The sequence below is a fragment of the Pelodiscus sinensis genome, chromosome 1, assembly GCF_052426305.1.
Source record: "Pelodiscus sinensis isolate ZL-2025 chromosome 1, ASM5242630v1, whole genome shotgun sequence".
Lineage (NCBI taxonomy): Eukaryota > Metazoa > Chordata > Testudines > Trionychidae > Pelodiscus > Pelodiscus sinensis.
In genome coordinates, this window is record NC_143052.1 from 120,495,259 (window position 1) to 120,521,440 (window position 26,182).

Here is a 26,182-nt window from a genome sequence, read left to right on the forward strand (position 1 = left end):
GCACAGGATCCTGGGTGACAAGGGGGCCGAGGCCCTGCAGGCCACAGTGGACTCAGCCATGGCCACCCCAGTGGTCCACCCAACAGACCTGGAAGAGCAGGAGGAGGAGGAGGAGGAAGAGGACGGTAGCCAGAGCCCAGCAGCCACGATGTGTCCCAGGCCTCCTCGGAGGCTGGCAAGGGATCATCTGGTGAGTATCGTGTCTGCCACTCACCAGTGTGCAGGGGGAAATGAGGCCATGGGGTGGGGGAGAGGGTGCAGCACATAGCACAAAATGGCTGGATGCTGCACAGCGGCACGTAGCATGTGCAACCTCATGCAGCCAGACCGAGTGGCATATGAACACGGCAGTCAGCCCCAGAACACACCTGGGACCCCAGGGGTCATGCATACTCAGGCCGGGGGGGGGGGAGGGGAGGAAGGGGACAGCCAGGAGCAGCCCAGCCCCAAGGGCGCAGGGCGGACCCCACGCAGCCCCAAGGGTGTTGCACACAGCATGCATCCATGGCCACCATGGGACACTTTAGCTGCCCCAGGGGAAGGCACAACAGGCCCCTCCACCACCACATGTGGCCCCCCAGAAGTCCCTGGGCCACCTCAGGCCACCCTGCTGCCCCTAGGGGAATCCCCCCACGCTGGTCTTACCTGTCCCCAGACGTGGCATGTGCAGTGGCACGAGGAGGGCACAGGGTGACCGGAACACCATGGGGCAGGGGTCACTGACCATCTTGCTCTCATCTGTTTCCTCTGCAGTGGGCCCCCTGCCAGCAAGGAACCTTCCAGCCCCATCCTGCCAGTGCCAAGGAGCCATGGCCCACTGCAGCACTCCCAGGACCACCAACACTTGCTCCGCCGCCACGTCTGCGCCATTGAGCGCATGGAGCGCTCCCTCAGTGCCAAAATATGCGCAGACGAAGAGTGGCGGGAGCGGGTGTGGAGCCAATACACAGAGGGCTGCGACTGCGTATATGCTCTCCTGGGCACAATCACAGAGCGGATGGGCCCTGCGCCACAGCACAGTGTATCCAGGCCCCTCCCCCCACTTCCCCTTCTGCCGTGCCCAGCCCTCCCTCCGCTTTCCCCCCATGCCGTGCCCAGCCCTCCTCTTGCTTCCCTCCCGCCGTGCCCGTGCCCCATCCTGCAGCCCCCTGCCAATGCCCCCTCTTGCGTCCCCTGCACCTTGGCACCTCCTGGTGCAGCCTGCCCCAACCCAGCACGAGGGGCACAGGTGCTCCTGCACCCATGGGGGTGGGAGAGGCCTCCCCTCACACCCATGAGGCCCTCCCAGTTCAGAGCCTCTTCCTCCCCCATCCCAGTTCAGAGCCCCTTCCTCCTCCATCCCCACAGTTCACCCCCTTCCCCTTGTAAATAAAAGTTCATTTATATGTTAACTAAGTGCATGTTATTTATTGGGAGGTGAGGGAAGGGTGGTGAGACGGGATGGTGATGGGAGTGGGAAGTGGGGGCATGGGGGCAGCCCTGCGGTCCAAGGTGTAGGCACGGCTTACTGTGGAGCCTGGTCCAGCATCATCCGGAGGACTTCCTGGACCCACACCCCATCATGGTTGGTCTGCCGGGTGACAGCCATCTGTGGCTGCTGGTAGGCCTGGCCCTCACCTGCCATCCTTCCCAGGAGGAAGGCCTCCCCCTTCCCCTCAATAATGTTATGCAGCACACAGCACGCTGCGATGACCTCCAGTATGTGCTGCACCCCCATGTCCAGGCGGGTCAGGAGGCACCTGAAGCGTGCCTTCAGACAACCGAAGGTGCACTCCACGGGGTTGCGGGCCCAGTCCAGGTAGGCATTAAAGGCAGCATGGCTGCAGTCCAGTTGGCCCATGTATAGCCACATCAGCCAGGCCATCAGGGGTAGGCTGCATTCCCCAAGATGCAGACTGGATTCCTGATGGCCCCGATGGTAAAGTCCCGCTGGGGAAAGTAGGTGCCTGCCTCCAGCCTGTGGCACAGGCCTGAGTACCTGAAGATGCAGGAATCATGGGCCCGGCCAGACCACCCCACATATTAATCCTGGAACCAGCCGCGGTGGTCCACAAGCATCTGAAGCACCACCTTCTGGTTGATGAACCGGGATGCTCGGTGCTCCGGCGCCCGGATGGGGATGTGGGTCCCTTCTATGGCTCCCCCACAGGTCAGGAACCCCAGGCTGGTGAAGCTGGTGATGGTGGTGTCCAGGTCACGGGGGTGGATGACCCTCTGGAGCTGCACATCATTGACGGCTGCGACGTCCTGCAGAGGGGCACATGGGAGCAAAGGGAATGCACAGAATGAATACATGGGCCTGTGGGGTGTGCTTGCCTTCCCTTTGACGGCCCCTTTCCCCACACAGGCCAGGGCCCTCTGCCCCCCTGGGAAATTCCTCCCCCAACCAGCGGGGCTGTGTGCAGGAGGGACAGAATGACCCCCAGGGTGTGGGGCTTCCTCCGCCCCTACGGCCTCTCTCCCCGCCCACTGTCTGGCCCCTTCCCTCTCCCAGGTCGAGCCTGCGGTCCACGGAGGGCCTTACCTGCCCACCCCAAACTGGAGCGGTAGCTGTCCGGGGTGGCCAATTTCCAGAAGGTGATCGTGACCTTCTTGTCCACAGGGATGGCAGGGCGCAGGCGGGTGTCCTGCTTCTGGAGCGCAGGGGCGAGCCAGGTACAGAGCTCGTGAAATGTCCCCTTGCGCATACTGAAGTTTTGCATCCAGTGCTGGTTGCCCCATTGTCCCAGAACCAGGCGCTCCCACCAGTCCCCACTCATGTTGTGGCTCCACAGGCGCCTGTTGGTGGTGGGGTGCGGGTGCCCAAGTGCAGCTGTAGCACTCATCTGATCCAGCATGTGCTGCCCGGTCTCCAGTTCCTGCTGGATCAGTGTAGGTCCCTGCAGAAGGACTTCCACAGCCTCAGTGATGGCCATGAGGGGACATTGCTGGGTGGAGGGCTCCATGGCTGGAACCAAGGCAGCAACAGTGCCCAGGGGCACTTCCCCAGGGGCTAAGGTGGAAGCCACGGCTGTGGCTCTGGATGCCTCAGTGAGGTGCCTCAGCATGCAGCCGCAGGGGTCCCTTTAAGCCCGTTACACAGTGGGGGTCCGGCACACGCCCACAGATGCCGCTGGTATCCTCTTGACACGGCCAAAGTGGTTCCGGGGCCAAGTTCTTGTGTAAGGGCGTCCTGCCAGTGTGCAAGCTTTCTTGCACAAGAACTTAACATTCTTGAGCTATGCTTCTGGCCAGTGTGGTGTTTTCTTGCACAAGTATACTTACGCAAGATATTCTTGCGCAAGAAGCCGCCAGTGTAGACATAGCCTAAGGGATGGAGAGTTATCAATCTGTAGAACAAAAATCCTTAGAGATTCGGCAATGGTGGATTATAAGAAATTCCTTACCACAATTCTTAAGGAACATTCCAATGATAAATGTTTGTTTTTTAAAATTTCTAAGGACTTAGAGAAAATTATGTAGGATTTTCACTGTCTAATATCATCATATAGGTCACTAAGAATGTTCAAGAATGCATGAAAAATATATTTTTAAATATCATAATATTTGCAAGACAATTTATAACAATAGCACAATATAAAGTAACTGTTCTAGAAATCTTACTAAATAAAAGACTTTAAAAAAAAATGAGAATCTCAACAAATTAAAAATATCCAGTGCAACTTATTTCCATCTTTTATTGTTTTTACAGATGGATGGGAAAGAGTTTCTAGTTTTATATGCTCACATATTATACCTAGTTTTTATAGTATGCTGTGCTCTACAATACTGCAATTTAAGCTTTCTATAACTAAAACCCACTGTACTAGTCACAACAACTTTGGCTTTCCTTTTAAAAAATAGTTAAACTTCTTCTAAACAAAGTTATGTATTTGCTCTCCCAAGCAAATCATTTAGATCTAGTTTTAAACGCTCATTTAAAAATGTATATAATTATGCAACACTGCAGGTAAAATCTGAGTACCTCCAGAAATGGTGCTAACGCTTTCTAATTTCTTATCAGATTCCTCTTCTAGCTTCTCATTTTCATCAGTATCATTTTTAGTGTTGTCTTTGAAAGAGATGGTACTCTATATAAAAAACAAAATATGTGTTTTTAGATTACAGTGAGACAGGCAATCTCACTGTTGCTCCTCTGTGAAAATGAAAATCTCAGGAGAATGAGTAAGTCCTCGTCCTCAATGAGATATACATGAAGTTTACTGGAGGAATGAGGCCTTAGCATAGGTAGAGAAACTTAGATAAAACTCAAGTTAAAACCTCACGATTTGCTCCCTTACCTTTTCAGAGATTATCCATACTTAACCTCTAGTATTTTTGAGCTAGGTCCATTACTAATTATAAGGAACTGAATTGCAAGACCTTCTCCAAAGAGGCTGAATTATTTAACAAGGAGACGGGAAACTGTAAGGACTTTTTTGTTTTCTTTTTTGTTTTCCACAAGGGAGATGTAAAGATCTGCTAAGGTGCCAATATTATGCAGCTGGGCATCAACTGACAGGATGTATCTTATCTCTCACCTTTCTTCCTTCAGTTACTAGCTGGTCTTCACTCTCTTGTTCCACTTCTTTTTCTTCTTCTTCTTTCATATCACAAAACAGAGTTATTTTTTGTTTGCTTTCTGGAGCATCCACCTTTAGATGCAGTGTGGGAACATGTGGTAGTGGAGAAATATGATCATAGTGAGTGTGCAAGATGCGGACAGCAACATCACTTGTGGCTACTGCCTTTGGAAGGTCAAATCCATTTTCTGCATCACTGAACATATGATGTCCGAACCTGTAAATAGAGAATTAAAATAATTCTTTATTAAAGTCAGTATAATTTATGTTTACACCACATTTCAATATTCCAGTATATGCATCACAATAATAGAGGCACCTATATTGTCTTTTATCATAAAGCATAGTCTGGTGAACATAACTGGAGATATTGGTTAGATGGTCATCACATGCTCTCTCAGCACTAAGAGCTGCCACCAGCCCCTCCAATATAGTTATAACAGAATTAATATAATTAAACTCTGCATGGAGCTAAAAGGAGTCAGCTGTTCTATAAAATATCTTCATGGTAAATTGGATTAATTTATATTAGGGGCATTTCTGTACAGGTTAATGCAGCTACTGTCTGTATTAAATCCCTCTCCACCTTTTGCACAAAGAAGCTGAGGAGGTACTTAACGTAAAGGGAGCCATGCCAGGAGAACAAACAAATCAGTTATCTCCTTACCACTGTAGGAACTTTTGGAGGGCAAAAGTTACAGAAGTCTCCCTAGGCTGTCCTACATGCTGCAATGCTCTCCATAATGCTGTAGCTCTGCCCCAGCATAGCCTGCCCGCCCTATGTACACTTTCTACACTAGGACTTGCAAGGGAGTCCTCAGAAGGCAATCTTACAGGTGTCTTGCAAAGTACCAGTGTCTGGCACTCTACCCAAGCCCTTCAGGCAGATACGGGCCACTTGTAGAGTAAAGATCTACTCAGCACAAATAAGAATTGTCAGAAATTTGCTCTGCGTTTTTATTCCATGGAAATGCACAAAGACAGAGCTCATTTGAAATAAGGTCACATTCATACCGTACCTTGGATTTTTCTTGAGGTTTCCCCAAATACAGAAAGTGATATTTTTATCTTTTATGACCACCTCCATATTTCCGCTGTCAGAATCTGCATAAGTATTAGCCTTCTACAAAAAAAAAAAAAATTAATTTGATTTCAGAGCACTGTGATGAAAGATCACTTTACACAAATGATATCTGATTGTAGAAAATAGTTTGGCATCTATGTTAAGCAAACTTAAAAAGTCAAAGTTTAATGTAACAAACTATATTCAATAAAAATTCCTCTCAATAGTTCCGTGAGAGACTGAAATACCCTGCAGACTCAGGAAAAGCTGTTTGAACTAGAGAATCCAGACAACCTTCCCTGTCAGTATAAGCGACCAAGCCAGAGAGGAAGAAGTGGATCTTGATACCAACTAACATAACATTGAAAGCTATTTTTTCCCCACTTAGATGAGTAATCACATTGAAGTCAATGGAACTACTTAGATCAACAAGGCAAACAGGAGTTTCTATTGCGGGAGGACCAACATGAGAGGAAGAAATGATTTATATTGTTCAACAGAGTATCCCGGTTACTAATACCCATCAAATTAAACCTTGTAATACATTTTGCAGATTAAGACCTTGGTCCTACAAAGACTCATTGACAAGCTTATCTTTATGCACTGTCAACTGAATTCTGCTCTCATTTCCAATGGGAGTTTTACCATTCACTTCAATGTGGCAAAGATTTGGCCTTGCAAGTACTTCTAGTGATGTCAGTGGAATTCCTCACACCACCTGAAGGTAGGATCTTGAGTTTCTCAACCTTGACACTGAGGCTAATCACTGACTCTAAAAATCTGCTGTTCCTATGACAGATTGGTATATGTTTCATATTTAATGTAAAATTAAGTACAGTAAATAAGTGACTGCTTATCATTAATCTAGTTTGTTAGCAGAACTGAGCAATAATGGAAAATATTTCTTTGATTTGAAAGAGAATTTTTATTTGAGCAAGTCTGTAACTTTTTTGGGTCTCTTTCCTTCAACATTTCAAAGCTGAAATGTTACTAGCAATGATACCCTTGAAAATGAAATTTTAGATTAAATACTTATATTAACCAAAAGAGAACTTCTAATTGCATAGTAAAAAATTGCAGTTCACTCTCTGTTGATTAGTTATATAAATCAAGTGATTTTGTTTCTGTTCCCTAATTGACTAACTTCTGTAACTAACCATGGTCCCAACTCAGATACACACAGGCACACCCACATGACTATACAGCATTACATCAGTCAACGGGAGTCCAAAGTTCTGCGTCTTGAATAATGTGTACAAATCATTAATTAATGGCATCTTTACAGTAAGAGAATTGGCCTTCCGATACAACTTTTAAAAGATTAGTAAAACCTTTTAAATAACTCCATAAAACGTATAAAACCAAAAATACACAAGAAAAAGAATACACTACAGCAGCAGTTCTCAAACTGTGGGTTGGGGCCCCTAAGTGGGTCATGACCCCGTTTTATAAGGGGTTGCCGGCCTGGCTTTGACTTGCTGGGGGGCTTGGATGAGAAGGCCAAAGCACAAGCTCCACCACCCAGGGCTTTAGATGAAGCTCAAGGACTTCAGCCTTGGGTGGCAGGGCTAATGTCCTAGACCAGTGTTTCTTAAAGGGTGTTCCGTGGCACACAGGTGTGCTGTGAGGCAGTGTGCCATGGAAAACAGAGTTCAAAGTGGCCTGCTCTTCTGATAAAGGACAAACTCTTTTTTTTTTTTGGTTAACAACTTTTCCCTTGGGAATGGCCACCCTTAAAGGGGCAAGCCTTTTTTTTTTTTTTTTTTTTTTTGCTGCTTGCTGAACAAAAAAATCCTTGGTTTTCCCCAAAAAACAAAAAATTGTTTGGTGTTCCTCGGTCTTAAAAAGTTTAAGAAACACTGTTCTAGACAACTTGGCTGTGGCTGAAGCCCTTAGGCTTCAGCTTTCTCTCTCCACCCTCCACTGGCCCAACATGGTGGGGCTTGGCCTTTGGCCCTTCCACCCAGGTCAATGGAATCAAGCAGGGTTAGGCTTCAGTCCCTCCTGCTGATGTCATGTAGTAGTTTTTTGTTGTCAGAAAAGGGTCATGGTGCCACGAAGTTTGAGAGCCCCTGCACTATAGCAATTATAGCTGAGTCACATGGCACTTATTTGTTAAGACATAAAAAGGTATGGTCAACATCAGAAAATATGGGAAAAGGCCAAGTTATAGTTGTTGTTGAAAATGTAGCTTTGCATTTTTGTACTCTTACAGTTAAGCTCCCACATTAGCATTAATTAAGCTGAATGAGGCACTATCAAATGTTGAGCCTGATCGTACCATGATTAAGTCGAATAGGCCATTACTTAGTGACCTCCTTAGAGCTAGTCACGAAGTAAAAGACCATTAAATGTAGCAGAATGAGAGTATTGTTGGACAACAGTTGCACATTGCACAGTCCTAGGCACATTTAATCAATAGACAATATTTAAAAGAATACAAATCTTGTTGACACTGTTTACCGGAAAAGCCCAAAAAAACCAAAACATTTATTTACTTTACATAGGGCTTTGGATCAGGTTGCAGATGTCAGAATGACTAAAAGAACTTTGAGTCATAGCCGAAAATGAAGAACTATGTAAACTGGTTTGATATCAACACATTTGATATCTTTGGGTGTGTCTAGATTACAGGGTTTTAAAAAAAAGGGGGGGGGGGCTTTTTTCGAAAAAACTTCCGGTGTCTAGACTGCCGCTGCGTTCTTTCAAAATTAAATTGAAAGAACGTGGCGGTTTTTTCAACCGCAGTAAACCTCATTTTATGAGGAAGAACACCTTTTTTCGAAAGTGCTCTTTCAAAAAAAGGCATACTTGAATGCAACCAGGGCTTTTTCGAAAGAGAACATCCAGACTGCCGAGGTGCTCTCTTTCGAAAAAGCGGCTTGCTTTTTCAAAAGAAGTGGTTGCAGTCTAGACGTCCTCTTTCAAAAAAGGCTTTTTCAAAAGAATCTTTCGAAAAAGCCTCTTTCAATTGAACTCATGAAGCTTGATTCCAGTTCATAACCTTAAATAATCAATTTCACATTTATCTAACAATTTCATTGCAAACATACAGTTACTTCCTTCCACCTTTTCATGTTTTCCTTCAACTGTATACAGGCAGTCCCCGGGTTACATGGATCCAACTTACATCGGATCCCTACTTACAAACGGGGTGAGGCAACCCCGCACAAGCTGCTTCCCCCCAGCAGACCAGCAAGACGCGAAGCTAGCGCCCCTCCCCCAGCAGACAAGGGAGATGCGGAGCAGCTTTTCTCAGCAGACACCTCAGCTTGAGAATAAAGGACTGAGGGAAGTGAGGTGTGGGAGAATAAAACTGAGCTCTGGAGAAATGTTTGGCTAGAGTTTCCCCTACAATATGTACCAGTTCCGACTTACATACAAATTCAACTTAAGAACAAACCTACAGTCCCTATCTTGTACATAACCCAGGGACTGCCTGTACATGTTTTCCAACCACATTCTCTATCTTAACATCCATATAAAATCCATATCAGAAACAACTGTTTAAATTGGCATGCAAAGTAGATGACCCAACTGAATATATATTGGTTTTACCTGTGTATATTCATTATCTTGATATAATATTTTTCATCTCATACACTCAGTTAAAAGTCTTTCACAAATTTGTTTTAAAGTTATAAATTGTATCTGTTAAACTTTTAATGACTTAATATTTTGCATTTAATCACTATTTGTTTGTTTAATCCATGGTTTCTTCTAATTTAAATCATAGTGACAGTTAAGGCCAGGATTTTCAAAGACCACTTAATCCCCACAGTGTCAAATCACACTTAGTTACCCAGCTCCCTCTGAATTGAATATCCTTAGGTTAATTTTAAAAATTCTAAGGAAAGAATTATCAGAAATATCACTTCTAGTACACGATGTTTGAGCTGGGGAAATGTACATAATAGTCTGTATCACAATGTATAAAAAAGTCACTTCTGCAATTTAACCTTATGTACAGAACTATTACTTTACCATTGCCCTTGATATTTTATGAACAATATTTGAGAACAACTAAAATACAAACATATTTACTTTAAGTAGGTGCTCTGTTGCTTCATTGTATTTCTGATGAAGAAGACTTTGCAATTCCAGAATTGACTCCTGGTACTGAGCTATAATCTTTTCCGTTAGCTCGTTTGGCGGGGTATCCAACAATAGAAAATCCAACTTTTTGATTAACTAAAAGATATTATATTTTCAACATTAGCTTTCAGATCAAATCATAACAGTTATATTTCCTTTTTGGGGAGGGAGGCATATGGTGGGAATATGATTTTTATTAAAATATGACCTAAATTTTCTTCTTTTGCATATACAGAAATATTGGTTACCAGAATTTTCTATAATACATTTACAAACTATGTTAAAAAACATTAAGGTTTAAAAATCAGAAAATGCCAGAATTAAGGCTGTCTGGTCAACCTTAATCTAGCTCTCTCATACATACATAGTATGATACAGTCCTCTATTATGTCATTTCATACTATTTTTTTCCGCAGGATCCTGCCCTCATTCAGGGCAGGACTGACTTATTGAGCAAGAAAAAATTCAGGGCACAGAAACTCTGCTTGGGACAGATTTATTTGTTTGTTTTCTTAAAAATATATTTATTATTGTCTAATCTCATCACAGCTATCATAGGGACAACCAGTCGGATCAGAAACAAGCACCATACAGCTAAAAAAAAAGACTTATTGTTGGCTCATTAAGCTGCCTACAGACAACAAGGTTCCTGGCCTGAGTGTCAACAATTCCAGATGTAATTTTGTGTGTGTATGTGGTTGCGCGTGAGCGCTGCCAGGACAACTCCCTAACTGATAACGGCTATGTCTAGACTACAGGCATCTTTTGGAAGAATCTTTTCCAGAAGAAATCTTCTGGAAAAACTTCTTCCGAAAGAAAGCGTCCAGACTGCCAAAACGCATCAAAAAAGTGATCTGCTTTTTCAAAAGATGGCACCCACACTGAATGGATGCTCTCTTGCATGTAAGCTGTGATTACTATGGGCCGAATGGCCACCGGGGAACTTGTGCTTTTTTCTCTTCTCTCAAAAGAACTCCCCTTTCCCCGTCCACGCGCCTTTTTCCGAAAGCTCTTTCAGAAAAAGACTTCTTCCTCATAGAATGAGGTTCTCAATGTCGGAAAAATCCCTCTGTTCTTTTGATTTTTTTTCGAAAGAATGTAATTGCTGTGTGGATATAACTCAAGTTTTTCCGAAAAAAACTCTGTACTGTAGACATACTCTAAGTCGATTGACATGAGTACCCATGAATTACTGTAAGAATTCTATTTTAGGAGATCTGTTTTGAACTTGAATCAAGACTCTTAAACCTGAAATCAGAGTAAAATTAATTTGCTTAGTTTCCAGGAAATAGGATACTGGGTGTGACAGTCCCCCCATGTTTTATTAAATTGGCTTATGAATATAAATATGCATAACTCAGAGATGCTTTGGACAAAATACCTCACATAAGCTATCAATTTTAATGTTATAATTGGCGGGATCGGTATGTCCTATTTTGATGCATGTATCATTCTTGTACGAGAAGTTAGAAATATGAAGTATTAGAGTGTCTACAGTTTTAAATATGCTAATAAGAGCCATTACTGGTGCCCCTGGAAGCCTTAGCGACTTGTCAACAGTCTTGTTTGTCCTGTAAGTCCAAAGGTGATTTGACTAGCAAGACATCTGATCATTCCACCTGGTACTTAGATTCCATTTTGACCCTGGTATTTCTCTATGAAAACAGGGATGTAGAAAAGGGAGTTACTCACCTCGTGCAATAACGAGTGTTCTTTGAGATTTGTGTCCCCGTGGGTGCTCCACTCTAGGTGAAGAGTTGCCCTGAGCCACAGATCGGAGCTTTGTACAGCACTTTCCCCTGTTGTGCCACGCATGCCCAGGAGGCGTCTCGAGCCCTTCCCGCTTCCTGAAGTGCACAGCTCAACCCCTCCCTTTCAGTTCCTCGTCTCCGTCCGAGTAATTTTGACTTCAAGCAGAGAGGAGGCAGGGAGGGTTGTGGAGCACCCACGGGGACACACATCTCGAAGAACACTTGTTGTTGCACGAGGTGAGTAGCTCCCTTTTCTTCTTCGAGTAGTGTCCCCGTGGGTGCTCCACTCTAGGTGACTACAAAGCAGTATTGGATATCTGGCTGGAGGGAGCCGGAGTCAGCGTTTGGCAGTGGTAGAGAGCACTGCTGTGGCAACTGCTGAATCATTCTTGAGTTGTGGAAGGATAGCGTAATGTTTAGCAAAGGTATGGTGTGAAGACCATGTCGCTGCCCAGTAAATGTCTCTAAAGGGGACGTTGCCCAGGAAGGCTGTAGAAGCAGCCAGGGCTCGGGTGGAATGAGCTCGTGGTGGGCGCTGTAGCAGTCTATCACCCAGAGAGTGGCACTTAATTATGCATGTTGATATCCACTTTGAGATTTGTTGAGATGATATTGGTGTCCCTTTGGATCGTTCAGCGATGGAGATAAAAAGTCTTTCAGATTTACGAAATGGTTTTGTTCTTTCTAGGAAGAAGGCCAGAGCCCTCCGGATGTCCAGAGTATGCAGGCTGGCGTCTGTCTGTGAAGAATGCAGTTTTGGGAAAAAGATAGGTAATACGATCGGTTCATTGAGATGGAATTCTGTACAGACCTTTGGCAAAAACGTCAGCTGGGGTCTAAGTATGACCCTATCCTTCGCAAAAACTGTAAGGAGGTTCTTACATTAATGCTCCGAGTTCGCTCACCCTCCTGATGGGGATGATGGCTACAAGGAAACAGACTTTCATAAAAAGGAAGGGAAGTGGTACTGTTGCCAATGGCTCAAAAGGAGGTCTGATGAGGTATTCCAAAACAAGATTTAGGTCCCACAAGGAAGGTGGGGCCTTATACGGTTGATATACATTCTGGAGTCCCTTGAGGAATTTCTTCATGATAGGATTGTTAAAAATGGAGAAGCCGTCCACCGAGGTATGAAATGCTGCTATTGCAGAGAGGTGTACTCTTAGAGAGGAGATTGATAGTCCTGATGCTTTAAGGTCCAGAATGTAGTCTAGAATGGTATTTAGTGGGGAGGCACGAGGTTCCACTTTGGCTCGCTGACGCCAGTGACAGAATCGTGTCCATTTCTGCTGGTAAGTTTTCCGAGTAGACTGCCTCCTGCTATGGAGGAGGATGTCTTTTACTCGCTGGGAACAGCAATCTTCTATCTCAAGAACCAGAGAGAAGCCATGCCTGAAGATGCAGGGTACGGAGTTGTGGATGCAGTATCCCGCCGTCATCCTGAGATAGTAGGTCTATCCGGTATGGTAATGGATGGGGAGGCTGGACCGCTAGCCTGTGAAGGTATGGGTACTAGGTTTGGGGAGACCATGATGGGACAATCAGGATAACTAGGGCTTTGTCTCTCAGGATCTTGTATAGAACTCTTGGGATGAGCAGTATGGGGGGAAAGGCGTAGTGTAGGGGGGCTGTCCACTTGATTAGGAAGGCATGCCCCAGAGAGTTTTTGCCAAGTCCCCCACGTGAGCAGAATTGGGGACATTTGGTGTTCTGGGTAGAAGCAAAGAGGTTTATAGATGGCCATCCCCATTGGTGGAAAATTGAGTTTGTGACCTCCATATATAACTCCCATTCGTGGTGTAAGGTGAAGTTTCGACTGAGGGAGTCCGCTTTCGTGTTGTTCACCCCGGGCAGGTAGGATGCTATAAGGGTGACTTGGTTGCGGATGCACGAGTCCCGCGCATAAAGAGCGGGAGCGGCCTCCACCCTGTCTGTTTATGTAGAACATCGTGCAGATGTTGTCCGTTAGGATGCAGACTGTATGACTGGCGATGTCGGAGGCAAAGTGTGCACAGGCATTCCTTACTGCCCTCAATTCGAGGAAAATGATGTGTAAGAGTGTCTCGTTTGGGGACCACCTGCCTTGAACTTTGCGACCGTCCATATGTGCCCCCCAGCCGAGCAGGGAAGCATCCGTGGTGATTTGGATAGTGGGTTTGATTTGTTGGAATGGAATCCCCACCAGAAGATTGTTTGGCACTGTCCACCATTGTAAGGATGTGAGCATGTTTGGTGGGATAGTAACCCTTTTGTTTTGACGGTGTCGTGATGGGATGTAAACGGTTGCCACCCAGAGCTGAAAGCATCAAAAGTGCAGGCGAGCATGGTGGACTACGTAGGTGGTGGAAGCCATGTGTCCCATTAGTCGGAGGCATGTAAGTACTGTGGTGGTAGGAATTGTGAGCATCCCGCTTATAATTTCCTGTATAGTTGCAAAATGTTGCTGAGGTAGGTATGCTCGGGCTGTAACTGAGTCCAGACGTGCACCAATGAACTCTATATCTTGAACCGGGTGCAAAGTTGATTTGTCTTTTGTTGATTAGAAGGCCTAGATGACTGAGGAGGGCTGTGGTCATATGTATCATAGAGGTGGTTTCGGCGTACAAGGATCCGTTTAGAAGGCAGTCATCCAGATAGGGGAATATGATGACATTCTGCTGTCTGAGATACGCAGATACGACTGCCAGTACCTTCAAAAATACCCTCGGAGCTGATGAGAGACCTAAAGAGAGAACCTTGTACTGGAAGTGGTCTGGGCCGAGCGCAAAGCGTAGGTAGCGTCTGTGGGAGGGGTGGCTGGTTATATGGAAATAGGCATCTTGGAGGTCGAGGGCTGCGAACCAGTCCCCTTGATCTAGCGCAGGAATGATTGCAGAGAGAGTGACCATCTTGAAATGCTGTTTCTTGAGAAACTTGTTCATTTTGCGGAGGTTCAATATAGGTCTCCAACCCCCTGTTCGTTTCTCGGTTAAGAAATAGTTTGAGTAAAACCCTCTCCCGTGGAACTCTCGGGGTACTCTTTCCATAGCTCCGATGACGAGGAGTCGATCGATCTCATTTTAGAAGGGTTTTGTGAGAGCAGTCCCTGAAGAGGGACGGGGTAGGGGGAAGGATAGGAGGTATAGAGGTAAATGGGATGGTATAGCCCACTCGAATTATCTCTAGAACCCAGCGGTCCGATGTTATGGATTCCCATTGTGCAAGGAATGGCCGCAAACAGTGGGTGAATAGATGGCCATGTTGAACTGGTGCTAGATCGTAAGAGAGGTATTGCAGGCCCTCGACCAAATCTTCAAATTTGTTGCTTAGATGGTTGGGTAGCTGGTGGGCGGGCCTGGTTGGGGCACCTTCTGGGACCTCGTTGTCTTGTACGGGTGTGCTCATAGGGCCTCTATGGTCGATTGTATTGCCCGTATCGGTAGTATGAGTTATATGGGGTGTATCATCTGCGTTTGTAAGGCAGCATGTACATGCCCAACGTGTGAAGTGTGGACTTAGAATTTTTGCTGTTAAGGAGCATTTCGTCCGTAGTAGCTGCAAATAGCTTTGCTTGTCAAATGGCAAGTCTTCCACTTTGGGCTGGAGTTCACAGGGAACTCCAGACGACTGGAGCCAAGAAGCTCTACGCATCACCACCGCTGTAGCTGTAACTCGGGTTGCGGTGTCAGCAGCATCCATTGCAGTTTGGAGAGCGGTGTGGGTGATCGTATGGCCCTCATGAACTATTGCTTTCAAGATGGATCTTTTGGACTCAGAGAGATGTGGCATCAGTTCTCCCAGTTTCAAATAATTGTCAAAGTCATGATTTGCTAAGACAGCGGAGTAATTCGATATTCTGAGTTGTAGGGTGGAAGAGTATTCTTTCTTGCCAAAGGAGTCCAACTTTTTGAGGTCTTTGTCTGCATTGCCCGTCCTGTATTATGGGAACTTTGCACGTTGTGTGCTGAGTCTACAACTAATGAATTAGGTTGTGGGTGCGTGAAGAGAAAGTCGTTGTCTTTTGAGGGGACAAAATACTTTTGAGGGGAGAAAATACTTTGTCGATTTTCTTATTAGTTGGTTGAATGGATGTGGGTGTTTTCCACAGGTCTTCCGAGGTCTCCATTATTGCTTCGTCTATGGGCAGGATAATCTTGCTATGTAGTGTAGGATGTAGATTTTTTAATTGGTATTGTTTCTTCTGCTCCTCTTGCAGGGAGACGTTCTGGCTTGTCGCTACTCTCTTGAATAGTTCTTGGAACTGTTTTAGATCGTCAATTGCTCCAGAGTCTGATGGTACTACCGCATCATCTGGTTGTGCAATGAGGACATCAGAGTGTGTGACATTTATTGAATGAATGTCTGATTCACTGTCTGAGATTCGTTCCGCCTCTTCCTCCGAAAGACTTGCTTGAGGTAGGGGCTGTGGCTGAGGCAAGCTTCTCTGGGATGGAGTAGAGCGAGCTGGGGAGTGGCATCCGTATGGCTCCCAGTGTTCCCAAGGTCCCCAATGCAGTGGATAAGGTGGGGGTTGGTAAGGCTGTTATGGTGGAGCCCTGTAATGATGGGAGCGAGACTTCCTAGGTGATGTGTGTCACGAGGAATAGACCGGTGATGGTCATCCTCAGGAACAGAAGCGTCTTGAAAGGATAAAGGTGACATAGACCTGGGAAGGGATTGCCTTGATGGAGACCTCCCAGGGGAGTAAGACATAGAAGGCAAGCACGGATAGTGATGCCTGCTGTGAGAGTCAGTTTCCTGCTGGGGCTGATCCCTAGCAACCTCATCTGGCTGCTTGACTGGCTGTGCTGGCAGTGTCAGTGCAGCATCATGCTGCTTAGCTGTACCTGGTGCTGGCCACTTAGCAGGCTGGACCTCGTTTTGCTGCGGTGCCGTGGCTTTAATTGGTGCCGCAGCTTTAAGCTGTGCCGGGGCTTTCGGCACCGCCGAGGCTTGAAACGGCGCCGGGGCTGGAAGCGGCACTGCAGTTTGAATTGGCGCCGGCTTTTCTTGCCGTGCTGGCTGCCTAGAGCACTCCTGGGGCTGCTCAGCTGTAGCGTGCCTCGATGACGGTGCAGAGTGAGAGGATCGCTCCGAAGACTTCGTGGCAGGGATCCTCCCACTGTGGTGTGCCTCTCCTCTATGTTTTGGAGAGGAAGAGGCTGAAAGGGAGTGGGATGTTGAGGCTCTGCCTCTCGACTCACTCCTGGAGGGTAGGGAGGGGAGGGGGTATTGACGCGCCTGTTCCCCAGTGGGCTGTAAAGCCTTTACGAATAGAATCATTCTCAGGCGGAGCTCTTGGTCCTTTCTGGCTCTCGCTATGAGTGAATTGCAATGAGTGCAGCTGTGGGGAGAGTGAGCTTCCCCCAAACAGAGAATGCACATTGAATGGACATCTGAAGCCGGCATAGGATCCCAGCATTGATCGCATTTTTTAAAGCCTGAGGAGCTGGACATGGCTGGTTCTCTCCTCCTTGAGCTTGTTCTATTTATTTATTTAGCTGTTATTGTCGTTGTTTTCTGTCTCTGTGTGTTGTTGGGTTTTTTTGTTTGTTTTAATCTCTTTTCTTTCTTTCCTGTGTTGAACAGCCGGGAGAACGTCAGTTCATCGGAGTCCCAGTTTGAAGCGGGTTCAAGCCCCCTGAGGGGGGATTTTGTTAAGTCTATTCTTCCTATTACTAGTTGGGTTTTGTCGTTGTTGTTGTTGTTTTTGGGGGGTGGGGGGAGGGAGAGAAAGAAAGAAGGAAACGGTAACTTGGAATATAACAGGGGAAACAACTATGCCTAAACTAGCTAGAGGGAGAGTAGTCAGAGAGTCTGACAGGGAGCTCCTGTTTGCTCCGTCGGCTGATGAGGGCATTTAAAGAGGAACTGATAGGGAGGGGGTTGAGCCAAGTGCTTCAGGAGGCGGGAAGGGCTCGAGATGCTTCCTGGGCATGAGTGGCTCAACGGGGGAAACTGCTGTACAAAGCTCCGATCTGCAGCTCAGGGTGACCCTTCACTTAGAGTGGAGCACCCACGGGGACACTACTCAAAAAAGAAAAGATTCCCACCCTGGGGGAAAGATTATGTAAACAATGGGAAGCTATCAGCACTTTGTCTTCGGCTGGCTTAGAAAACCCTGAAAGGGTACAAAGGTCTAGAAACCCAGGTCAGGGTAAAAGAGTCTCTAACCTGAAGACTATGCCTGAAATAAAAACAGCCTTTTAGGGTAAAATTATGATTGCAATAAGTTTTTAATAAATTAGAGCGAGCTATACATTTCTTTTCATTAGTAACTTATTTTTATCTGCATGGTTTCACTTGCTCCCACTAGAATCCTACTGTTTTTATTAAGTAAAAACACTTTTATTTACTATCAGGCCCAGTGTAAATAATTGTTACATAGGTGGAATGACCAGTGTGCAAGGCTCCCTTTCATTGATAAACAGGGAGAACATCCTCATGAGCTTTCCTTATGTAAAACTTTTACACAAAGACATTTTTATTTGGAGTTTTGATCCCACTAGAATTGTTCCCCAGTGTGCTGATCGCTCCACTGTCACCTGCCATGTTGCACTCTGAGGCTTCCATTCACCCTGTGCTGCTGGGCCTCTGGTCTCCCCTATACAAGGCACAATGGAGAGCAATGCAGACGCTGAACCACTTCAGTTCTGGGAGAATGCAGTTTTTGGGTACAACACTAGGAAGCCAACCTCCCAAAAAGCCAACCCCCAAAAAGATGCATTGCTGAAGGACGTTGGAGTCCAGGGATCAAAACAGAAGTAAAAAAGTGAGCTCAAATCCATTCATTTGAAATTACATTAATGATATCCAAGTTCCTTAAAGATCCTTCTAAAATGATCAGCAGTAAATAACAATATGCTAGCATCTAGAGTATCATTGTGTCTTCAGTGTAGGGGTGTGAAGGTTTAGCCAGTCAAGGATAACCAGTGGGGCCAGAGCAGCTCCTTGCCTGCTGTGGGCAGGAGGCTGCTCCAGGCCCACGTGGGACCCATCATGGACAGGGGCTGCTCCAACACAGTCCTAGTCTGTGTCCAGCATGGAAACCCTGCAGGAAGGGGCTGCTCTGACCAGGAAGCAATCCATGTTTGTGAGGTGTCAGAGCCCGCCACAGACAGAGGCTGCTCTGGCATCCTGCAGAGCAGCTCCTGGCTAGGGTGTGACTCCCTGCAATCAGGGACTATGCCAACTAGAATGCTGGAGCAGCCCACAATGTCTGCAGTGGTGGAGGGAGTGTTCCATCCCAGCAACAGGCAGGTGGGCTGCTCCAACCAGGTGGGGATCAGCCCCCCCACTCATCTCCCCTTAATTGGTTAACTGGTTAAACATATTGTTTAACAGTTAGCCAATTAAACAGGATTTTACATCCCTATTTCAGTGCGAACTAGTCATTGGTATAAATATAGAAATTCTTGCTTCTTTTAGAACAATTGTTTCAGAAGTCCTAGCTGTAGATGCAAGACAACAAAAATATATTGACTCTACTTTCTGCAAGGCTTTCTTTGCTACCATAAGGTTAGAAAATTTGTATTTTTTTTAAATGAAAGTTTAAACTCCCTAGAAAATGAAGGGGCCATCAGAGAACTTCTAGTATGCCATATAGTCCTGTACCAACTCAATATGACCATAAAAAGAGTCAAATACTGTGAATGGGCATAATTAAGATCTAGAAGATCTCAAGCTTCTGAGCATAAGCAGTTTGCTCTAAGGTTTAAGAAGGAATTTGAATTGCTAATACCATGTTGTAAAACAATACTAGATTGGCTAGAAGAATGATAGGAATGGAGGCTTCTTTCTATTGAAGCTTCTACAGACAGCATAAACTGTAATGTTCAGATTTGAAGCTTAATGAAACTTTTGTCAATTTGGGAGGGTATTTGATCCAATCAAAATTTTGGATCCAATCTCTACAAGCACTGTATATTTAAACATTGTTCCCTTGTAACGTTTTAAGCAAACTGCTCACACTCAGAAGTATGAGCTACTGAAAGGCAGGATGCTAGATTTCTGGACCAAAGGTTTTATATTCCTTGTCTCCTAATAATAAATTTATAATGAAGGAAAGTGAAGACAGCATATCAGTGGAAGACAAACACACAAAAATTTCAGATCATCCGAATGATGATCAATTACAGGCAAACAGCCAAAGGGTATACAGGATCATTTTGCAGATTGTAAGCTATTGGTAACCAAGAACTTTACAAATACCATTTTAACACTTACATTTAACACTTGGTTTCCTTTCTCAATCACAAACTCAATATCTTCATTTTTATTTTCTCTCCACAAGGTCATGAAAGTATTAATTTCTTGGGGCACAGCTGGGTCAGGACTCCCATCACATTGCATGTAATGTTCCCACTAAATATTTTTTTTAAAGAAAAACAAATCCAAATATCATAGGGACAAATGCCTCAAAATATCATAATTACAATACACAAGTACAAGGGTTTTGAGAGAGAAGTATATGTAGTCTAGTGATTAACTCACAAAACTAAAGGTATGTCTACACCTGTATCTTAAAGAGGGATATTTGTGCTTGTTCTTGTAGAGCTAGTGTACAAATGTTGTAGCCTACCAGCAGGAGTATTAGTAGAAGCAGGAAAAGCTAGTCACCCAAACACAAACCCATCCAAACCACATGGGTATGTACTTAGTCAGCTAGCCCATTGTTATGGCTGTGCTGCTGCAGCTAGACTACTATTTTTAGCATACTAGCTCAACAAAGCTAGTGCAAGTGTATCTCCTTGAGCTTGGATATCCCCAACTCTCAATGTAGACCGAGCCTGAATCTTAAACCCACTTTCATCCATCGTTCACTCTAGGGCCTCAACATCTTTCTCTCAGTTTTCCCATCTTTAAATAAGGATCATAATAAAAACTGCCTCACTGTATATTGTGACAATTAATTAGATGATGTTTGTAAAGTGCCTTAAAGACTTGAGATAGAGTTTTTTAAATCACTAAGCCTTAGCATGGCTGTACTCCCACTGAAATCAATGGTCAAATTCCCACTGACTTCAGAAGGAGCAAAAATAGGCCAATGCTGAGCACTTTTTAAAATACTACCTCTAAATTCAGTAAGTGGTATGTATTAAAAACAGCATCCGATCACAAAATCGTTCCATTATTTTTACAGTTTTGAATACATGTGATTGATCACGAAGTGTGAGGACTGAGAACACTGAATAGAGCCTGGCATTACAGAAGAGTCAACTATGAATCCACAAGTAGGGATATGCTTGAGCTAAAATTTTGCACTTAAAGCAAGGATTCAATCTTTTCATTATGTGTAACAAATATCTTGGAGTACAGAATGAATTTTCTGAGAATTTACAAGTAAAATCAATTAAATTTGTTTATGGTCTTTCAGAAATTTAGCACTTAGCATTAGATTTTTCTTTGGTCTGAATGTTCTTCTTAACAGAACAAACTCTTTGCACTTCTCATGAAGTTAAAACTAATTGAAACTGTGAGCATATGACATTTTAATATTTTTTTAAAGATTAATGGCCACATTTTATCATTATTTGTCACAATTACTCCTTAAGCACTGGCTGAAGAATAATCTTGGTAGAATACCCCAAAGAATGGTCCTCTTTCAAATGACTGGTAATTTCTACTGTTCTCAGGGGTACAAAAGCAACTGGTTGCCTTCAGTAAAAAAGCCACCGTGTTAAAGAAAAAAACGTCCAAAGATGGCAAGATACAGAGATGCAGAAGTAGGGCATACAACCAACCTTACCTCTATCTTATAGCATCATCATAAAATGGATGGTAGGGGAAGGAAAAATGTAATGCATCTTTCAAATATAGTTTAACTTAGTTTGGAAACTTAATTTGCATAAATATGCAAACAACTTAACAATAATCATCTGGGCATTGCATGTCTTATACAGCAAGGATGGCCAAACTGTGGTTCTTTTTATAGTGAAACTGTTTCTTGTAGAGCCCCACATGTCCACCATGGAGTAGGGTGGTGGGGTAGGGCCTTCTGCCCAGTGATGAGGGGGAAATCTCAGGGCTTCAGCCCCACTGGATGTACCTGCTGGGACTTGGGGCTTCAGTCCCACTCCTACTGAATCCCCAAATCCCAGTAGGCACTTCTCCAGGGGGCTGAAGCTTCTGAAGATTGCTATATGCAGCTTAGAGGGTCGGTAAGTTTGGCCACCCCAGCCCTACAAGATGGAATTGTTTGGATTTGGTTAACTTTATATTTCCATTCCTTAACACATTATACTTAAATAGAAACATTAACTCTGAATTTCATGGCTTGTCTGACTTCCATCAACCCTGACTCACCTGAGCAAATGTTGGCCACTCAGCTCCTTAGAAATGTTTTTGACTAATGCAGTGTTTTAATGTTTAAAACTAGAATGAACAAAGTAGTAGAAAATAAGGGAATGATCTTGTAATAGAAGAGAGAAGCACATTATCTAAAAGTCTCTTCTTTGTCAAACCTCTAATTCTATGTGGATATTTTGGAAAGTAGTCTTACCTTGGCGTGCGCTCTATAATCTGCTTTCCATTGCATTGCAGACAAAAAGTTCTCTTCCAACAAATGGAGTTCTGCAAGTTCAGTTCCTCTCCGCTCTTGATCCTATTATTATATGATCAGATAGATGAAATCACTATTCAGTTTAATTTTATAAGTTATTTTATAGTAAAGAAAACCCAATTGTATTTAGGTACTTAAATGGACAGATTATTAACATTAAAAATAATCCAAATTTTCATAATACAATATTTTGAATTTTGTAGAAAAACAAAATCTGATGTCACAGAGTGGAATTTAGACAGGAGGTTACATCTCTACTCACACAAAGAGTACCGATTTTAATGATCAGATATAATAGCTGGGTCTTGCTTACATCTTCTTTTAACACATAAGCACTTCTTTATTCCATACTGTATGATTACCATCTTAGAGGACACGGTGCCACATACCAAGTCATTTTATTAAGCATCATTGGCTTTTCTTGGATGTCTCATTTAGCTACTGACCCAGTTCACTGCCCAATGGCATCTAACATGTGGTCATTATAGGGTTACACTTCGCAATGTTATGGCTAGAGTTTTCAATATTAGCTTTGGTCCAAGAATTCCGGAAACTCCCCCATACTTCCTCCTCCATTCTCAGGAAATGGAAATTCCCACTTTTTTATAACAAAACAATGATGATTTGGCATGAAGTTCAAAACCTATTGCAGTATTCAATAGCTGATTATTAAAATCACTAACTTTTGCTTCAAGTCTTTCCGTCTCCTCTCGCAAAATTCTCTCCTTTTCGAGTCTTTCTGCTTCTTCTTGTTCAGCTCGTAAACGGGCTTCCTCTGAAGAATTAGAAATCTATTATCAGCAAAAGTTACATCCTGAATAATAAAAATAGATACCTTATTTTAAAAACTAACTAGTAGATCAATTATTTAATTTCAAAATAATTGTAATAATGGGGAGTAGTAAGAGTTCAATCTACACTGTGCATTAATTTGGACATAGTACTAGATAAAGTCAATTCACAGCTTTACACACACAGATATCTCCATGGCCCTACACCAGTATTTCTCAACCTTTTTTTCATAAAGTACCCCCTTTTAAAAAAAAATTTATAAGTACCCCCAGTACCTACAGTTTTCAGACACACAAAAATGTTTCAGCCATTGCAACACATTTGTTTAAACAACTTAATTGTAGCCAGGCAGGCGATTAAATTTTTGGGTGTAAAACATATAAAAATAATAAAGACCTGTAAAACTGAAAACAAATTCTCCAAATTTCAGTTGTGTTGATGTACCCCCCAGACTTATCTCGAGTACCCGTAAGGGTACTCATACCACTGGTTGAGGAACACTGCCCTACACTACTTGGAGTTGTAGTGGCAGATGTGCCACTCTCACAGTTCCAGAGAAGCAAAAACAGAGTCCTTTTTCCCTCCGGACCAGAAGGGGAAGTAGCAGGATTCCTCTCTCCCCACCACCTTACTCAAGAGGCAGAGGTGGCAGCTGGAGGGGGGGCCCTCCAACTACAGTAACTGTATTTATCTGCTTTGCTCATCTCCTCTTGCCATATAATCATCCTCTACCAAGGTAATGTAGAAAGGTTCCCCTTGCTCTTGGAGCTTATAACCTATTGAGATGCATGGGATAGTGTGCACGTCTCAAAGTTATTGTAGATTCAGACAAGTGTCATTACATAAGCTAAACTAGAATCACATGTCACTATTTTCTTCTCAGCCACAAGGCTAAGAAATAGGGGAAGGGCAGGGGGTTATGGTAGCTGAGATTGTGACTCCAGGAGATGCAGTCAAAGATACAAGCCAGTACTGTCTATGCTTTTTTAGTGATAGAAATGTAGCCGTGTTAGTCTGGTGTAGCTGAAACAAAATACAGGACTATGTAGCACTTTAAAGACTAACAAGACCATCTAATAAACCATCCTGTTAGTCTTTAAAGTGCTACATAGTCCTGTATTTTGTTTATGCTTTTTTAATTCATCTCTGTTTGCAAGACTGCCCTAACATTAATATGGACTGTTTGTTGCTATCTGAATGAACTGATCAGCACTGTGCTGAGCTCAAATTCAGCATACTCTGTTGATCTACTTTGAGAAAAGTCCTGGTCCTCGAACTTCTTGTTCTTCCCAATTACTAAGTATGGGGAAGATTACTAAGTGTTGGGAAGAGGAAACATCTGTTCTCCTACCTCTCTACCCTCTTGTGTTTGACTTGGCTGAGAAAGTACCAGAAGGAAAGAAAGAAAAACTGTAAGGCTGTCCCCCACCCTCACTTTTCCTTCCAAACATTTGTGGGGGGCAAAGGGAGGAATAACTTGCGGGAAAAGTATGTAGAAGAGGAAGTTGAACACAGTGAGCCCTAAAATAACCTTGTTTAGGGCTTTCCCAAACATTACAGCCAGCTTCAAGATCAGAGGAACACTAGTAAATCATCCTACTGAAATTAAATAGAATTTAGATATCATTAATAGTCATAATTTTCATTCTGCCTATTTAATTAATGATTTGGTGTAATCTAAATTTCCTGTAAGTGAAACACACTATACCTTCCTCTATCAATCTTCTTTCTTCTTCTTCTTTCTGTAATCTCAGTCGTTCAGCTTTGCTAAGTTTCTTTTTACCTCCACCTTCAGACTTAACATAGGCAATACATTAAAGGAGACTAAATGTCAACATTCATTTTACACATTTTATTTCTCTAAAGTTTCATTTCAAAGTATATTTTCAGTCTTTATGTAGCAACATCTGTGTTCAAAAGATAATAGAAGAACAAGATATTATACCAGTAAAAGAAACATTTTTGTAATCCACAAAAACAGCTGACTGTTTAAGCTAGCCCTATCTTCATAGTAATGGTTAACAAGACCAATGAAGTGAGTGTATTTAAAAGTTGGATTTTTGTTTTGTACTAAAAGAGCTTTCTTATGACAGGACAAAGTATTTTTTCTCACTTTTGAAAGCAAGCAGAAAGAATATTAATTTAAAGAATACATAGACAAGAAAAGTAGCAGGCACAACTTTTTAACAGAACAGAACAATTAGGAGATGACTAAAGCAAGAAATAGATACTATACATACATATATACATACAGGTTGAACCTCTCTAATCCAGTAACCTTGGGACCTGACCAGTATCAAACCAGAGAATTTGCCAAACCATGGGAAGTCAATATTGTCTAGCAGCATTACCAACACCACTGCTTACTGAGCTCTCAGAAGATATTTAGGGGTAAACTGAAGCTAAATAACTGCCCAGAACACTGAGAGGCAGGACTGGTGACTGTAAACAAACTTTACGGGGCCAAAGGAAACTTAACCACACCCTGATAAGTGGGCATCCAGCTAACTAAAAGAATGCCAGACCACAGATGTTTCCTGACCAGAAAATGCTGGACTAGAGAGGTTCAACCAGTGTATTTGTTGTAACTTTCAGCAGTGCCCATACAGACATAAGAATCTATATATTTTAGAGTGTCTGTCTGTCTGTGAGTCCAAAAGCTTCAGAGGGGTAGCTGAGTTAGTCTGTACAGGATAAACTTAAAAAACAACAAATAGTCTGACAGCACTTTAAAACTAACAAAACATGTAGATGGTGTCACGAACTTTCGTGGGCACAGCCCACTTCTTCAGATGATTGTTTATTCAAGAACTCCTAACCAGTAAACACTGGGGCCACCAAATTCGGTATGCAGCTTCCTCTTATTCTAACTTAAAGCAAGGTCTGGGTTTGGTTGTGCCAGGAGAACTGGAAGCCACAGGAAAGAGACAGTTTTCCATTAATATGGAGGGCTACGATATGAGAGTGGCCACTGGGGGAAGTAAGTCCACAGGGGACAGCTATCTTGTAAAGCAGGGCTCCTCAACTTTGGAAGCCCTGAGCGCCACAATGATACTCACAGCACATCCCGAGGGCCACAACTTAAGTGTGGTTGCATATACATGCAAATATATATACAAATAGCTTCTTTCACACTGACGGGCATGAATACAAAGATTAAAGGCAAGACTACACAACACACAGGCCCCATTTAAGTCAGTTCTGCTGATATTAATAATTAAGAGAGTGGCTAGCAAGGCTAGGGCTCCACCATCTTGCCTGTCAGCACACTGGTAAGTAGCACCCCTGCCACAAATCCCTTCCCCCCATCCCGGCCCTTGGACACAGACCCAAAAGGGCAGAGAGAACAGGCTCCAGATGGGCTGAGGGCCTGGCCTGG

The 26,182-nt window shown here is 43.8% G+C and overlaps 1 protein-coding gene across 4 annotated transcripts in view; it reads right to left on the bottom strand.

Annotated features, from left to right (window-relative positions):
- The window catches only part of DNAI7 (dynein axonemal intermediate chain 7), a 45,714-nt gene that overhangs the window by 8,529 nt on the left and 11,003 nt on the right, over positions 1–26,182 (bottom strand). For 3 of the 4 annotated variants that reach the window (XM_075898598.2, XM_075898563.2, XM_075898572.2), the window contains 8 exons: positions 24,512–24,599; positions 22,695–22,786; positions 21,952–22,053; positions 19,677–19,814; positions 9,670–9,816; positions 5,582–5,685; positions 4,521–4,779; positions 3,965–4,070 (listed from right to left, as the gene is read on the bottom strand). In XM_075898598.2, the coding sequence (XP_075754713.1) occupies positions 3,965–4,070; positions 4,521–4,779; positions 5,582–5,685; positions 9,670–9,816; positions 19,677–19,814; positions 21,952–22,053; positions 22,695–22,786; positions 24,512–24,599 (1,036 nt within the window). The remainder of the gene's footprint in view (positions 1–3,964; positions 4,071–4,520; positions 4,780–5,581; positions 5,686–9,669; positions 9,817–19,676; positions 19,815–21,951; positions 22,054–22,694; positions 22,787–24,511; positions 24,600–26,182) is intronic. The other variant, XM_075898577.2, reaches the window with a different exon arrangement.